Source organism: Pseudophryne corroboree, chromosome 8, assembly GCF_028390025.1.
Source record: "Pseudophryne corroboree isolate aPseCor3 chromosome 8, aPseCor3.hap2, whole genome shotgun sequence".
NCBI classification, from domain to species: Eukaryota; Metazoa; Chordata; class Amphibia; order Anura; family Myobatrachidae; genus Pseudophryne; species Pseudophryne corroboree.
In genome coordinates this window covers 259341019-259358596 of record NC_086451.1, presented here as the reverse complement: position 1 = coordinate 259358596, position 17578 = coordinate 259341019, and the positions used below count along the sequence as shown (strand labels likewise).

The 17578-nt window shown below is 50.4% G+C and overlaps 1 protein-coding gene across 1 annotated transcript in view; it reads left to right on the top strand.

Moving 5' to 3' along the window:
• Positions 1-17578, top strand: part of LOC134947699 (pre-mRNA 3'-end-processing factor FIP1-like) — a 148235-nt gene that overhangs the window by 28360 nt on the left and 102297 nt on the right. The window contains exon 5 of the mRNA XM_063935655.1: positions 17447-17502. Within this exon, the coding sequence (XP_063791725.1) occupies positions 17447-17502 (56 nt within the window). The remainder of the gene's footprint in view (positions 1-17446; positions 17503-17578) is intronic.

Below are 17578 nucleotides of genomic sequence, written 5' to 3'. Positions count from 1 at the left end.
TAGAAGTGGAAATATATATATATATATATATATATATATATACACTGCTCAAAAAAATAAAGGGAACACTAAGATAACACATCCTAGATCTGAATGAATGAAATATTCTTATTAAATACTTTGTTCTTTACATAGTTGAATGTGCTGACAACAAAATCACACAAAAATGATCAATGGAAATCAAATTTATTAACCCATGGAGGTCTGGATTTGGAGTCACACTCAAAATTAAAGTGGAAAAACACACAACAGGCTGATCCAACTTTGATGTAATGTCCTTAAAACAAGTCAAAATGAGGCTCAGTAGTGTGTGTGGCCTCCACGTGCCTATATGACCTCCCTACAATGCCTGGGCATGCTCCTGATGAGGTGGCGGATGGTCTCCTGAGGGATCTCCTCCCAGACCTGGACTAAAGCATCCGCCAACTCATGGACAGTCTGTGGTGCAACGTGGCGTTGGTGGATGGAGCGAGACATGATGTCCCAGATGTGCTCAATTGGATTCAGGTCTGGGGAACGGGCGGGCCAGTCCATAGCATCCATGCCTTCGTCTTGCAGGAACTGCTGACACACTCCAGCCACATGAGGTCTAGCATTGTCTTCCATTAGGAGGAACCCAGGGCCAACCGCACCAGCATATGGTCTCACAAGGGGTCTGAGGATCTCATCTCGGTACCTAATGGCAGTCAGGCTACCTCTCGCGAGCACATGGAGGGCTGTGCGGCCCCCCAAAGAAATGCCACCACACACCATTACTGACCCACTGCCAAACCGGTCATGCTGGTGGATGTTGCAGGCAGCAGAACGTTCTCCTTGGCGTCTCCAGACTCTGTCACGTCTGTCACATGTGCTCAGTGAGAACCTGCTTTCATCTGTGAAGAGCACAGGGCGCCAGTGGCGATTTGCCAATCTTGGTGTTCTCTGGCAAATGCCAAACGTCCTGCACGGTGTTGGGCTGTAAGCACAACCCCCACCTGTGGACGTCGGGCCCTCATACCACCCTCATGGAGTCTGTTTCTGATCGTTTGAGTAGACACATGCACATTTGTGGCTTGCTGGAGGTCATTTTGCAGGGATCTGGCAGTGCTCCTCCTGTTCCTCCTTGCACAAAGGCGGAGGTAGCGGTCCTGCTGCTGGGTTGTTGCCCTCCTACGGCCTCCTCCACGTCTCCTGATGTACTGGCCTGTTTCCTGGTAGCGCCTCCATGCTCTGGACACTACGCTGACAGACACAGCAAACCTTCTTGCCACAGCTCGCATTGACGTGCCATCCTGGATGAGCTGCACTACCTGAGCCACTTGTGTGGGTTGTAGACTCCGTCTCATGCTACCACTAGAGTGAAAGCACCGCCAGCTTTCAAAAGTGACCAAAACATCAGCCAGAAAGCATAGGAGCTGAGAAGTGGTCTGTGGTCACCACCTGCAGAACAACTCCTTTATTGGGGGTGTCTGCTAATTGCCTATAATTTCTACCTGTTGTCTATTCCATTTGCACAGCAGCATGTGAAATTGATTGTCAATCAGTGTTGCTTCCTAAGTGGACAGTTTGATTTCACAGAAGTGTGATTGACTTGGAGTTACATTGTGTTGTTTAAGTGTTCCCTTTATTTTTTTGAGCTGTGTATACTGTATATATGTGTGTGTATATATATATATATATATATATATATATGAATATATAAATATGAATATTTTCACAAAACATTCACTACAATGTATCCAACTAATTTTATAAACAAATCTTTAATTGAAGGTGTGCGTATTACTGCAGCGGGGTACACTGGTATTCCACAGGGAATAACATCGGGGTGTAGAGTAGGATCTTGATCTGAGGCACCAACAGGCTAAAAGCTTTGATTGTTCCCAAGATGCTCAGCGCCGCCTCCTCGATAACCCCACCTCCGTGCACAGGAGCTCAGTTTGTAAGTTGGTGCCTGCAGTGCAGTGCAGGCTAACAACAGGGAGGGCTGCACTGGGCAGACCTGAAAAGAGCTTTCAAGTGAAGAAAGAAGACTTCAGAGCCGCAGCATAGGCACTTAAAAGTGCTATATGTCAGTCTGACACATCATGCTGCGGCTCCCTCACCTCCCAGTGGCGCTGTACACTCCCGCGCCCTGGTTGCCTGGTAACTACAGTGGAGGCTCCGATTCTCTCATAAGGGCACATAAGAGTAGGATCTTGATCTGAGGCACCAACAGGCTAAAAGCTTTGACTGTTCCCAAGATGCTCAGCGCCGCCTCCTCGATAACCCCACCTCCGTGCACAGGAGCTCAGTTTGTAAGTTGGTGCCTGCAGTGCAGGCAGCTAACAGGCAGGGCTGCTCCAGCAGCCCTAAGAAGAGCTATTTTAAAGAAGATAGAAGACTTCAAGGGCTGCAGCAGAGGCACTCCAGTGCTAGTTATCATTCTGATATCTCCTGCTGCAGCTCCATCACCTCCCCCAGCGGCACTGTATACTCCCGCGTCCCTGGTTGCCGGGTACTTACAGCGGAGGCTCCGGTTCTTCACCCAGGACACACACACTAACCGAAGTTCTCCGTGATCACGTGGCCGCACTCATAGAGGAGGTAAGAGGGTCCCCCAGGCGGGACCCGCTGTAAATCGCGATCCTGAGTGGCCATTAGGAGGCGGGCCGCACGCGCTGGCGAGGACACTGTGGTCGTACAGGGACCCCACTAGACCACCAGGGCAAGGGCACAGGTCGGATTGGGCTATAATCCATTTTATTAAGGCCCGCAGCACCCGGTGGTGAAGTCCAGAAAGTGGATAAGGCTCTGGGCTAAAGCCCCTCCCCCAGCGTCTGGGCGCCATTTAGAGTAAATGTTCCCGCCCTGGAGCTGCATCTCTCTGTCCCCCTCACTCCCTGTCAGCGTTTGGGCGCCTTTACACACAGCTGCGCTGATTCTGGGACTGCTGGGTGATGCCTCCATCAGTGCTGTGCATTTACAGGACACTTAAGTATTCTACATGTCGTTTAAATAAGCTGAAGGCTGCATAAGCCTGAGGCAATATAAGAGCTCAACTTTTTGTGATTGGTTGTTTAATGACTAAGCAGTTGCTAGGCAGATCAGTTTTTTCCTGTGGTTTTCCCTATTGGATTAGAAGGTTGTCCATCAAGCTTAATAGGTTGGTCTTAGGATAGTATATAGGGCAGAGCATTTGCCTCAGACTTCCTCTTGCCATTCATTGTATGGCCCAGGAAGGTTAAGTACATTGGCACTGTAATTTCATTGCTGTTTTTCCTTTGTATATTAGCTGTTCTGTTCTGCACCCCTCCCCCCCCTCCCCCCTTTTCTTTTTCAGTGATTCTTCCTGTGACATTTTATTATATTGTATTTATTGGTTCCCCCTTTCCCCCCTGGTATGCCGCGCCCGCGCTGCTCCGCTCCCCCCACCCGCCTCGTGGAGGCCGTGGGCACCCCCCGCTCCCGTTCCCGCAGTGCGGCCCCTAGGAGACTCCTTTCGGCGGCGGCTGGCACGCGGCAGGGTCGGGCCACGACTACCCGCTACCCTGTCAGCGCGAGGCTGGCGGCCAGCGGCCGCTCTGCACGTGTCGCCGGGGCGCGCGGCTCGGCCGGGTCGCGGTCACCGGCGTCCCCGGCTGCTGCAGCTGCATCTACAGCTCCTTCGCCCGGCGCGCTGGGCAGCGCCGGGTCTCCTCCGCCTTCCCCGACAGCGGCTCTGAGCGGCGGCTCGGGCGCCCACGTGGTGCCGGGCGGCCGCGGCGGGGCTGCGGAGGGCGAGGGGGGGGCTGGGCCAACAGTGGGGAATATAAGTCTGGGGCAGCAGGGTGAGGTGCCCTCTGTCCCCAGAACGGTTTGTGGGGTACAGGTACCCCTGTCTGTGGAGGGGCCTGTAGTACCCTGTTACGGAATAGGGAATGGGGTGCCGGGGGCGGTACCGGGTGTTTCAGGAGTGGGGGGCGTGGCTGGTGCTGCCGCAGCGCCCGCCCCTCCTGCGGTTGCATGGCTGGGGTTCCCGGATGGGAGTCCCGCATCGGGGGCCTTTTGGCTGGGCCCCCGGTCGCCCGTTGCGCGGCTGCCCGTGTCATCGTCCCCGGGCATCGGGCTCCAGGCGCCTCCTCCCGGCCCGCCGGGGGCGCTGCAGTTGGTGGCGACTCAGTCGTCCATCGCGGCGGCTTACCACCTACCCGGCCCTGCCCACTCGATGGATGCGCCTCAAGGTTTCGCTGGGGACCAGTTTTTCCCCGGTGGCCTTCCTTGGCCTATTGCGCCGGCGTTCCCTGCAACTGCCGGAGCCCCCTCCGTGGGCCTAACGGTGGCGTCCACACCACAATTTTACCCTTACTTTGACGGCTCGGGCGCCGGCGTCGGGCCCACATGGTCGGTCGGCGGCCCTCGGGTTACGGTTCCCCTCCCTGCCTTTTCGGGCTCACATCACGGGCCGCCCCTAGCTGGAGCGAATCAATTGGCGCAAATTTTGCAGCCCCTTCCTGCCCCTCCACAGTTCCCCCCGGTTTCGTCCGGATTTTCAGGGGCGGGCGGTTACATGCCGCATCCTTCTTGGCGGCCTGCTTACTCCATGGGGGGCTATGTCGCGTGGGGGACGAAGGTCGCAGAGGGCCGCGGCAGCAACGGGGGAAGTTCGGCCACCAACTGAGTCGGGTGCAACGGACGACGCTGTTCCGGGTTCTTCTAACACTGGTGAGCATGCCCTTCCTTTACACAGTTCATCTAGTAGTTCTTCCTCATCATCTAGCAGTGTTTCTTCAGGCTCTCCGCGGCGCCCGCGTAAATTAGCTAGACTCATCGCGCGGCGCATGGCAAAGGAATCACAGAAAAGGGCAGCGCCAGCGTCGGCAGTTCCCATTGAACCCCCCCGTTATGCGGAGATGGTGCAGTGCACCAACACGGCGGTGACGCGGGGGGTTCGTAAGCGAATGCGAGAAAAAATCCGGAAGGGGAAGTACGTTGACATCTTCACCCTTACGGATGAGATGCGGCAGGGTTTCGACGCAGCTAAGAAACCGGGCGGCATTGGGGAAAATGCTTTCCGCAATTTTCACCAGTGGTTGCGAGGGTTTTTGGTTTTTACTGCTTGCTACACGGAATCGCGAACCGCGGAGTATCACAATTTAGTGAAATATTTGTTTTTAGTACATGACATGTACTTGAAATCCAAGGGTTACGCTTGGCGGGATTACGATGAGAAATTCCTTCGCAATCAGGATGGCAACCCCACCCTGCCCGCGGGTTTTAAGGATGTCGAGGTGGGGTTGGAGGTCACGCAGCAGGTAAAGCCCGCCCCGGACGTCATGGTCAAGAAGCCCGGGGCGGCCGGGGCTCCGGGTTCCCGCTTGATAGGGAAAGGGAAGTGTTTTGCCTACAACGAGGGAAAATGCGTCAAGGGGTGAATTGTCGTTTTCGCCACTCTTGCAGGTTGTGCGGGGCCAGTCACCCGGCCAAAGATTGCTCCTCGGCGGCGAGCGGTAAGCCCTCCGCTCCTGCCGAGACCGGGGGAATTGGCAAGTAAGGCCTTTTCCCCAATTCGAGTTCCCGAGTTGCGGCGCTGGCTGAGCTTATACCCCGACAGGTCGGCAGCGTCATTCCTCTTGGGGTTTTTTTTCTGCACGGTTTTCGTTTGCCCATTTCGGATTCGGTGCACGTGGTGGCGCGCCAGAATTTGAGATCGGCGCGCGAATTCCCGCAAGAGGTCAGGCGGAAGGTGGACGGGGAGATCGGCTTGGGGCGCATGTCGGGGCCCCACGCCTTTCCCCCGCTGCCCTCCTTGTGCATTTCCCCAGTTGGAGTGGTGCCCAAGAAGGCCACGGGCAAGTTCCGCCTGATACAGCACTTGTCGCACCCTCCGGGCTTTTCGGTTAACGACGCTATTCCGCAGGCTATGTGCAGGGTACGTTATCAGTCTTTTGATGACGCTCTGCGCTTGGTGCGGGATTGTGGTCCGGGGGGCTTGTTTGCAAAATTGGACGTGGAGTCGGCTTTCCGGCTTTTTCCACTGCATCCGGATTCCCTGCGGTTTCTGGGTTTCAAAATAGGGGGCGAGTTTTACGTGGATCGGTGTCTCCCCATGGGTTGTTCGGTCTCCTGTGCCTACTTTGAGAGTTTTAGCACATTTTTGCACTGGTGCGTCCAGTCCGCCTCCGGTCAACGCGGGGTGGCTCACTACCTGGACGACTTTCTCTTTGTGGGTCCGGGGGGGCAGTTCGATCTGTGGGGATATTCTGTTGGTGGCTAGATCCTTGTTCGAAAGTCTAGGGGTGCCCGTCGCGCCGGACAAGTGTGAGGGCCCCTGCACTTGTCTTAGCTATTTAGGAATTGAAATAGACACGGTGGGGGTTTGCTGTCGCCTACCCGAGGATAAAGTGCGTAAGCTTTTGGGTTTAATTACTGACTGTTTAGGCAAACGCAGGGTTCGGCTTAAGCAGGTGCAGTCTTTGCTGGGTTCTTTCAACTTTGCGTGCCGGATAATCCCCATGGGGAGGATTTTCTGTCGCAAACTTGAGCGGGCCACGGCGGGGACGGTACGGCAGCATCACACCGTGTACCTTTCCCGCGAGATCAGGGATGATTTGCGGATTTGGGTCTCTTTACTGGTGTCCTTTAACAGGGAGGTTTTGTGGCCTTCGCCTTGTTGTTCCAGTAAACGGCTCCAATTGTTCACGGATGCCTCGGGCAGTCAAGGTTTTGGGGCATTTTTTGCTGGGGCATGGTGCGCTGCTGCTTGGCCAGCCTCTTGGGTGACGCGGGATTTTACCAAGAACCTCCTTTTGCTGGAATTGTTCCCGATCATAGTGGCTCTTGAATTATGGGCCTGCCAGTTCGCGAATAGGGACATCTTGTTTCGTTGCGACAACTTGGGGGTGGTACATGCGATTAATAATCAGCGTTCCTCCTCTCCGCAGGCTCTGAGGCTGCTACGGCATCTAGTGTTAGTTTGCTTGCGGCGCAATATTAATTTCAGGGCCCGTCACGTTCCCGGAATCGACAACGGAATTGCAGATGCATTGTCTCGGTTCCAATTTGACAAGTTCCAGGCGTTGGTTCCGGTAGCGGCGGCGGAGGGTTTACAGTGCCCGCCTTCTGTCTGGCAGATTGTCGAATCAGGTTAGCTGCTCTGGCCAGGTGTGCTTTGGCTCCCTCCACTCTCAGGGCGTATGATGCGGCTTGGCGCGATTGGTCGGTCTTTCAAAGTAGGTACAGGGTAGCAGGTGAGTCCTCGGCTGACGCTTTGATGGCCTTTGTTTGGGAACATTACCAAACCGGTAGGTCAAAAGCGGCCATGGCATCTGCCCTTGCGGGCATTTCTTTTCACTCGCGGCTCCACGGGATGACGGACCCCACTGGGTCTTTTTGTCCTTTCCAGAGCGCTGAAAGGTTGGGCTAGGTTGCGTCCGGCGCCCGCGGACTCCCGTAGACCCGTGACGTTGCAGCTTCTAACAGAGTGGCTGCGTGTGCTGCCTCGAATTGCGACCTCGGAATTCGAGGTGGCTTTGTTTAGTTGTGCGTATGCCCTGGCCTTTTTTGGGGCTTTCCGAGTGAGCGAGTTAGTGGCATGCAGCAAGGCATCTCGGGAGTCGGGTCTGCTTTACGAAAATGTGCGCATGCAGGATGGCCTGTTGCTCTGTAGGATTGTGCGGTCCAAGACAGATCAAACAGGTCGGGGTCGCTGGGTGTCCTTGGAGGCCCAGGAGGAAACGGGCGTTTGCCCGCTGCGGTTGACGCAGGAGTATATACGGTTGAGGCCTCCAGGGGGCGACCAGTTGCTGGTACACGCGCAGGTTGGCCCGCTGACGAAGTTTCAATTTGCTGCTGTGTTTAAAAAAATGTTTGGCGGCATTGGGCTTGCGGGGGGCGGTCTTCGGTACCCATACCTTGCGGACTGGGGCGGCTACCCGTGCAGCGGCTACGGGTTCATCCCCTGCGGCTATTCGGGAGCTGGGCCGTTGGAAGTCTGCCTCCTATAGGTCTTATGTCCGTTTGGATAAGTTGTAGGTGCGCCTGTTGCGCTAACCCAAAAACATGTTTACTCGTCGGTTTTTGAACGCTTACCGTTCAGGAATCGAGGGTGTGAAGTGAATTTTTAAAAATTTTCCTCCGAGGGGGCCTAATTTCAATTGGCTGTTCTATCAAGGTCCACGGGAGGTTTTTTGATTTTTCTCCTTCACTTGGGTTTTTTGTTACGTTATGCATTCTGTATGTATTATGTTCACAATTCTGATGTTAGGATGTTTTCTTTTTCAGCTATCGTCAATTTTGGGGAGCATGTATGACTGGTTGGCCATTCCTATATTTTGGGCGGCGAGGCATCCCAGGGCACTTATGGCAGCTGATGTTTTTGGGTCTAGGGAATTTCGATGGTTAGGTGTCAGAGGTATGTTGTGGGGTGACTTGTTGCGGCTCCTTTTTTCCCGTGAGCGCCGCTTGGGTCGCCCTAGTTGTATTGTCCTTCATTTAGGTGGTAATGATCTAGGTCGAGTTAAGGGCATAGATTTGATTTAGTCCGTCAAGGCGGATTTGGTGGCGATTCGTTGTCACTGGCCAGGAGTGCGCATTGTTTGGTCGGAGATAGTGCCGCGTTTTCATTGGCGTGGTGCGGTGCGTTTCTCGGCGCTGGAGAAGGCCCGCAAGAAGGTGAATTCGGCAGTGTCTCTCTTTGTCAGGGCCATAGATGGAGTAGCGATCAGGCATCCTTTACTCGTGCTGCGTAATAGGCAGTTCTACAAGGAGGATGGGGTTCATCTTTCTCCGGAAGGAGTGCAGATTTTCCTGGAGGATATTTTTGGTCCTTTTCGGTAGGGCTATTTAGTTTGTTCTTAGTTGGTTTTTGGTTGCTGGTTGCGGATGGCGGTGGCGGTTGTAAACCTTTGTGGCGGGAAGTCGCTACCAACCAGCTGTCACACAGGCATAAGTGGTCATTGTGGGGCTCCCTCTTTAGAAGGACGGCAGGTGTGTCCTTCTCTTGCAGTTGGACATTTAGACGTTCCCCTGCGGGAACCGAACGTTTGCCAGAGAAAAGAGGGGTGAGGCCAGCACAATGCGGGTTATGCAGGAAGGAGGCGGGGTCTGGGTACTCCCCTCCTTGGTTTGGTGGTTTTTCATCTAGGTGACTGGTGCTGGTGTCTGGTAGCGACTTTCTGTTTGCCATCCTCCAAGCTAAATTGAAATCTATAATCTAAATTAATTCTAATTCGATCACAGTTATAGTTTAAAGAGTTGGTCAGCGATCAATAAACATCGTCTGACCTTTAACTCCAGCTACCGTGTCCGTGTCTTTATTTCAGTGTGTTATGTCGTGTTATTTTTAGTGATAAGCTAGCTTAAGAAAAGGTTTATGTAATCACAATAAAGTTATGGGCGCCTTAAATAAGCTGAAGGCTGCATAAGCCTGAGGCAATATAAGAGCTCAACTTTTTGTGATTGGTTGTTTAATGACTAAGCAGTTGCTAGGCAGATCAGTTTTTTCCTGTGGTTTTCCCTATTGGATTAGAAGGTTGTCCATCAAGCTTAATAGGTTGGTCTTAGGATAGTATATAGGGCAGAGCATTTGCCTCAGACTTCCTCTTGCCATTCATTGTATGCCCTCCCGGATTGCAACAATTTTTTGTTTCCTTCAGTTGGCTATTGAAAGCCAGATTGGCGGGAAGTCGCTACCAACCAGCTGTCACACAGGCATAAGTGGTCATTGTGGGGCTCCCTCTTTAGAAGGACGGCAGGTGTGTCCTTCTCTTGCGGGTGGACATTTAGACGTTCCCCTGCGGGAACCGAACGTTTGCCAGAGAAAAGAGGGGTGAGGCCAGCACAATGCGGGTTATGCAGGAAGGAGGCGGGGTCTGGGTACTCCCCTCCTTGGTTTGGTGGTTTTTCATCTAGGTGACTGGTGCTGGTGTCTGGTAGCGACTTTCTGTTTGCCATCCTCCAAGCTAAATTGAAATCTATAATCTAAATTAATTCTAATTCGATCACAATTATAGTTTAAAGAGTTGGTCAGCGATCAATAAACATCGTCTGACCTTTAACTCCAGCTACCGTGTCCGTGTCTTTATTTCAGTGTGTTGTGTCGTGTTATTTTTAGTGATAAGCTAGCTTAAGAAAAGGTTTATGTAATCACAATAAAGTTATGGGCGCCTTAAACAGTGTTCGTTAAGAACAAGTGCATACTTCAGGGTTATTTTGTACAAGTACCCTGTGATATTCATCCAGTTTTTACTGTGCATTGATATATCTGTTTATATACATAGCTTTACTCAGTAATAGTATTGCTAGTCCAGTGCAGTTTTATTGTTTGTCATAATTCCTGCATTGTACATGTGACTGTGTGTGTGTGCATATAGCTGATGGGTGATCTCTACTCCGTGTATCTCACTCCTTCTGCTATCCCTATATTCTGTAACCTGAGGGGGCTCCGTGCATCAGGGTTATTAGATATTATAGGTATTTCACAGGATATATGTATTTTGTATTTTTCTCTGTATTTTTCAGTCACATTTTACCTCAGAAATCCTCTGTTTGTGCTGTCACACTGCACGGTGGGGTTGTGTTAGGTATTCTGTCTCCTGATATTGTACTGTGTCGCCCGTGGTTTACGCTTTCATATTATGTCAGCTACAGGGGGCGATAGGTCTGGGGCTGATTCCGCCGTGCGCGGTTATGATATTCCAGATGCATTTGAGGATAACATGGCTGCGGAGGGTTCAGGTTTTGGGGGTTCTGTACCCCCCAGTCAGTTTGTAACAATGGGAGCACATCAGGGCCCACCTTGGTCTGCCTTTTCTAATTTACTGACTACGCTGGTAATTAGACTTGCGCCCCCTATGGGTCCTCCTGTGCCTTATCAGGCTTATATGGTCCCTGCGGTTAATCCGCCATGGACAGATGCCCTGTCCACTCAGTTACAGCACTTGAATAACTCTTTGGATAAACGTATTCCTGACCCTCGCCCGCCTAAGACTAAACCTAAGAAGTTCTCTAAGCGGGCTGTTACTTCCTCTCAATCCACGCATGTTCCGGATACCTCTTCTGATGAAGATGGCGTGTATACTGACCCCATAGACTCTGATCATGACGTTTCTGATGGGGAATCTGTTTCACAGGTGGATGTTCCTGATCTGTTAGAGGCTATCAGGCTCATTCTTCAGATTGATGATGGTCCTGAGCCTGCTACTACATCTAAGAAACCGGACAGGTTCAAACGTCAGAAGGTTACTAAATTGGTTTTACCTCATTCTGACCACTTGGTTGACATACGTCAGGAATCCTGGGAGAACCCAGGAAAGAAATTCACCCCGCACAAGAAGATGCTAGCCCGCTATCCCCTTGCGGCGGCAGAATTGAGTAAAAATTGGGAAACTCCACCGCCGGTGGACTCGCAAATCGCTTGGCTGGTGGTGTCATCTGCTCTGCCTTTCACTACCATCACTTCTCTCAAGGAGCCGACGGATAAGCGTGTGGAGGGCTGCTTAAAAGCTATCTATTCCCTTGCAAGGGCTGCGCATAGGCCCACCATTGCGGCTACTTGGGCCACAGAAGCTATTGAGGCGTGGGCTTAGGAAATGGAGGCTGAGTTTCCGTCCAATTTTTCTGAACATGCCAGGCAATGTCTCTTTTATATTGTCACGGCATCTCATTACATTAAAGAAGCAGCTTCAGATGCAGGTGTTCTGACGGCCAAGGCTGCTACGACATCCATTTTGGCTCACCATATTCTCTGGTTACGGTCCTGGTCGGTGGACTTGGACTCTAAGAAAACCCTGGAGGTGCTCCCGTTTAAAGGAAACATCCTCTTTGGTGAGGATCTCAACAAGATTGTCGCTGACTTGGCGTCTGCTAAGACTGCATGTCTACCTAGTACTATTCCTTCGGCCCCAAAAGCTAAGAGTTCTTCCTTTCGTTCTTTTCACCCTCCGGGTAAAGCAAAGGGTCAGGTGTACTCGCACTTCCAAAACCACCAAGCCCAAGCCTAAACGTGCCTGGGCTGCCCGTCAGCTGGCTTCCAAATCTGACAAGCCTGCGCCATGACGGGGCGGGCCTCCCCCTGGGGGATCCCAGGGTGGGAGGCCGACTTCTACAGTTCACCTAGGTATGGTTGAAGACCACTTCAGATGCTTGGGTATGGGAAGTCGTCACTCACGGATACGCTATATCCTTCAAGACACGTCCCCCTCCTCGCTGTTGCCTGATGGACATCCCTTCGGATCAGGTGAAGGCAACAACTCTCCGTTTAGTGGTTCAATCCCTCCTGGACACCGGAGTGGTAGTGCTGGTACCTCTGGCTCAGAGGGGCAGGGGGTACTATTCAACGCTGTTCCTAGTCCCCAAACCAAATAGTTCCTCCCGGCCCATTCTCAACCTCAAATCTTTGAACAAGTTTGTGAGGGTCTCCAAGTTTCATATGGAGACCCTACGCTCTATTGTCCTGGCTTTGGAACCAGGGGATTATATGGTATTCCTGGATATACAAGATGCTTAGCTGCATATCCCTATTGCCTTGTCACATCAGCAATACCTGCGGTTTGCTATTGGCAATCTCCATTACCAATTCTGAGCCTTACCGTTTGGTCTGACCACGACTCCGCAAATTTTCACCAAGGTCATGGCAGTTATGACGGCTTCACTCCGCCGTCGGGGCATCCACATCTGGACGACCTGCTGATCCTGGCCAATTCCCCAGAAGTTCTCCTCCGTCATTTGGATCTGACGGTCCAGTTTCTGCAAGCCCACAGGTGGCTCATCAACTGGAAGAAATCATCCCTGGTCCCTGCCCAGAGCATGGTGCATCTGGGAGCGTTATTGGACACACACAACCAGAGGTTGTTTTTGTCACAGGAGAAAGTCCTGAAGCTTCGGAAAAGATACGTTGCTTCCTCTCTCGTCCGCGTGTGTCGATACACTCAGCGATGCAAGTACTAGGCCTCATGGTGTCGGCTTTTGACATGGTGGAGTATGCTCAATTTTATTCCCGCCCTCTGCAGAAACTGATTCTTGCCAAGTGGGACGACCTGCCTCACTGGATCAGGTCTGAAATGATCTCCTTGTCTCCGGAGGTCCGTCTGTCACTGACCTGGTGGCTGCAGGACCAACGATTGAGCAGGGGTCGTCCCTTCTGGATCTCAATCTGGGTCCTTCTGACGATGGATGCCAGTCTGCGGGGTTGGGGCGCGGTGTTGGAGCAACACTCTCTTCAGGGTCGGTGGACCAGGGAGGATTCTCTCCTCTCGATTAAACATTGGAATTGCGGGCAGTGTTCAATGCTCTGAAACTGGCCCAGCATCTGGTACTGAACAGGACTGTTCAAGTACAGTCAGACAACGCCACTACGGTGGCGTACATAAATCATAAAGGCGGAACTCGAAGCTGCATGGCAATGATGGAAGTGTCAAAGATTCTTCAATGGGCGGAACGCCATCTGCCAGCCATATCGGCAGTGTTCATTCCGGGGGTCCTTAACTGGGAAGCGGACTTCCTCAGTCGTCAGGACGTACACGCCGGAGAGTGGAGCCTTCATCCAGAAATATTTCACCTCCTAGTGGACAAGTGGGGCCTACCAGATGTAGACCTGATGACATCTCGACACAATCACAAGGTTCCGGTCTTCGGAGCAAGAACAAGGGATCGTCAAGCAGCGTTCGTGGATGCACTGGCAATTCCATGGAACTTTTGGCTGCCGTACGTGTTCCCTCCGGTGTCACTCCTGCCCAGAGTAATGAGGAAGTTCAAGCAAGAAGGAGGAATACTTCTTCTAATAGCTCCAGCGTGGCCCAGACGGCATTGGTTCTCAGACCTACAGGGTCTCTCGCTAGAGCGTCCTCTTCTGCTTCTGCAATGACCAGACCTCCTCGTTCAAGGCCCTTGTGTCTACCAGGATTTGGCCCGACTGGCTTTGACGGCGTGGCTCTTGAAGCTTCCGTACTGAGGGCCAAAGGATTTTCTGAGGCGGTCATTCAAACTATGTTCAAGGCCCGTAAGCCGGCTTCTGCTCGGATTTACCATAGGGTCTGGAATTCTTAGTTTGCTTGGTGCACATCTAACAATCATGACATTTACAAGTTTAGTACGGCCAAACTTTTGGCCTTCCTACAACTGGCCTCCCTCAAGGTTCATATTTCTGCCTTGTCGGTATGGTTTCAGAGAAAAATTGCAACTCTGCCTGATGTTCATACATTCACTCAGGGTGGTTTACGGATTCAACCTCCCTATGTTCCACCTGTGGCTCCTTGGGATTTGTCGGTGGCTCTCGAAGCTTTGCAAGAGTCTCCGTTTGAACCTCTTGAATCTGAGTGGCTTTCCCTCAAGGTCTTGTTTCTGCTGGATATTGCCTCTGCTAGACGGTTATCAGATTTGGGTGCCTTGTCTTGTAGGTCCCCCTATCTGATTTTTCACCGTGCCTGGGCGGTTCTTCGGACGCGCCCTGGTTATCTACCTAAGGTTGTGTCTTCTTTTCTCCTTAACCAGGAGATTGTGGTTCCGGCCTTTGTCTCTCCGGATTTATCCTCCAAAGAGCGGTCTTTGGATGTGGTACAGTTTCTCCATATCTATGTGAAGAGGACAGCCTCCGTTTTGTACCGTTTGGTTTTCACAAACGTGGCTGGCCTGCTAACAAGCAGACCTTGGCCAGATGGATTAGAATGGTGATTGCACATGCTTATGTACAGGCTGGCCTTCCAGCTCCTGCTACCATCAAAGCCCATTCTACTCGGTCTGTTGGACCTTCTTGGGCGGCCCGCCGCGGTGCGACCCTTGAACAATTGTGCAAGGCGGCTACGTGGTCCTCAGTGAACACGTTCATAAGGTTCTATGTCTTCGATACTTCCGCCCCCCAGGATGCTTCCTTTGGATGCCGGGTTCTTGTGCCCGCTACAGTGCCTCCCCTCCCATAAGGAACTGCTTTAGAACATCCCTGATGTTATTCCCTGTGGAATACCAGTGTACCCCGCTGCAGAAAAGGAGATTTATGGTAAGAATTTACCCTTGTTAAATCTCTTTCTGCGAGGTACAATGGATTCCACAGGGCGCCCACCCTGAGGCACTTAGCTTCTTTGGGTTGGTATGGCATTAGCCGCTGATACCTTCTCCTGTCGTGAGAATGTGGTGTCTGTGGCTACTAACTGTTGTCGTCTCTTTTAACTGCTACTGCAATGGACTGGTTGACAAAACTGAGCTCCTGTGCACGGAGGCGGGGTTATAGAGGAGGCGGCGCTGAGCATCTTGGGAACAGTCAAAGCTTTTAGCCTGTTGGTGCCTCGGATCAAGATCCTACTCTACACCCCGATGTTATTCCCTGTGGAATCCAGTGTAACTCGCAGAAATTGATTTAACAAGGGTAAGTTCTTACCATAAATCTCCTTTTTTCCTCAGACAATGGCGGTAACGATGCACTGAGAGCGCCATATAAATATTGCTTTTCATGGAAAGATCTGTTTTATCTGTAAAATCAGCTCTTATGACTTTGCAGCACTTAGAGCCTGATTCATGTTTGTAAGTAAAGCAAAAAACAACTGGGCAAAACCATGTTGCCTTGCAGGTGGAGCAGGTGTAACGGGCAGAGAGAGTTAGATTGGGTTCAAACTTGAATCTAAATTGCAGTGTAAAAATAAAGGTGTCTAACATTTGTGGGCTACATGCAAAAGCAGCCAGTATTTACCCTGCGCAGAACAAATATATATTTATTTGATCCCCTTGTATGGTTTGTTCCAGACACAAAGTTACACGCTTTTTTTGACTTTCTTACAAACCTGAATCTGGCCCTTAGTCACACTCATGCCCGCCTTGTGTAGTCTCTGCACTCAGTGATATCGGTTACAGGTTGAGTATCCCTGTACATGCTTTAATAACAAGTCAGGCTATTTGAAATTAATATATGGCAAAAGGTTGCGGAGCTAAATAAAGTGCACAAAGTATTATGGAGCGAAGTAAAGCACATAAAATAATTGTTTTATTTTTAACTAAATTTGTGCACCATGCTCTTTCTCCATTCTACAGCAGGTTGCAAGTTTATCAGTTGCTACCCTTCAGCTGGCCGTACACAAGACCAGCTTTCATCCAACCATTCAACTAGTTGGTTGGTTTGAATGCAAATCTGGTCATTTATGGGAGCAGATGACAATTAGCCATTTGCTCCCAAACGCTGGAAAATGGACAAAACGAGTTTTAATCTGTTTTCCAACATTTGAGTGCAAACTGCTGATTGTCCTTTGCTCCCATACATTACCAGATTTTCATTCCGCCTAACTAGTTGGATGAAGGTAGGTCTAGTTTATGGCCAGCTTAACAGGGCAGACAGGAAAGGGGCCAAAACCACCCCAAGGCATCACACTAGTGAGGAAAGTGAAATGTAAGAGAAAGTTGGATAGATAAGAGCAGATACTGCATGTGTCAGTGTTACAGGAGAGAAAAATAAATGTGTGAAAATTGTTACATATATGAAAAACAAACAATAAAGTGTTAAAGGGTGCTAAAGTAAGTATTATATTGTAATGCCCTGGAGCAGGCCAACCAAAGCCATTCTTGGCAATTTAGGAACCTTTGTCTTGCAAAAATGTAGTGTCATTCACACAAACAGGCTGGGCCAGTGATGTCACCGCAGCTTCAGTAACTGCACCTGTATACCCTGTATCAGGACATGATCCTATATATGGTATTTAGCTGATTGGATTGTTGCAGAGCTGCAGTAGAATGTCAGATTAGCATTGAACAATGTGCATATCTGAAAATTAGTATTTTGTGATTCATGGTCCTGAACAGGTAGTGCGGTATACAGTAACAGTATTATTTGATGAACAGTATATAAAGTACTCCATCATGTAATGATCAACATGCCATGCAGAGCCCCATTATTTAATAAACAAGATACAGTGCAAGACTTATAAAATGTAGTTATCAGTACTTCACACAAAGGGCTAAAATCCCTATGGTGACTAGCATACAATCCAGAAATCATTCTAATGGCATAAATATAACGCAGAGTCAAATTGTATTGTATGCAAAGCAAAGCTATTGGTTACTTGTAGCGCCCCATCTCGTAACCAGTATTCAAATACAGTGCAGACAGCCAGTCTCTGGCAAGGGCCCGTTAGCTCTGACCCAATCAGTAACTTTGTTAATGTAGCCCTGAGAAATGATAGGGGCAATGATTTGTGCTCATTCATTATCCTAGTATATGAGGTGCAATGTGAGAACAGAGGGTGCTGTAACCAAATGAAACAAAAAATGTAACATGGGTAATTACAGAAACAAATAGACTGGATTATCCAAGTATCCAAGTGATTCATTGTATTAAAGATTTTTTTTAACAAAAATTACATGAAAGTTGAAATAATTGTTTTAACTTTTTGTTCTATAGCTGAGCTCACTTAGTTTCTTCATTGTAAAGGTATAACATGCAGTATACTGGTAACATGCTTTTTTTCTTCTTCTAGCTTTTACTACGTGACTACATGCTCCAACTAAAGTACCTTAATTGTTCTTTTTTCAGGTCAGCTATGGGAAATCAAAATGTAAAAGGAGGTAGAGGCTACGGGGCAGCTGGTAGTATGTTGTTTCTCTGGAACTTGCTTAATTATATTTGTTCTTTGTGTTACACTGCTTTTTTTTATTATTCTGCATG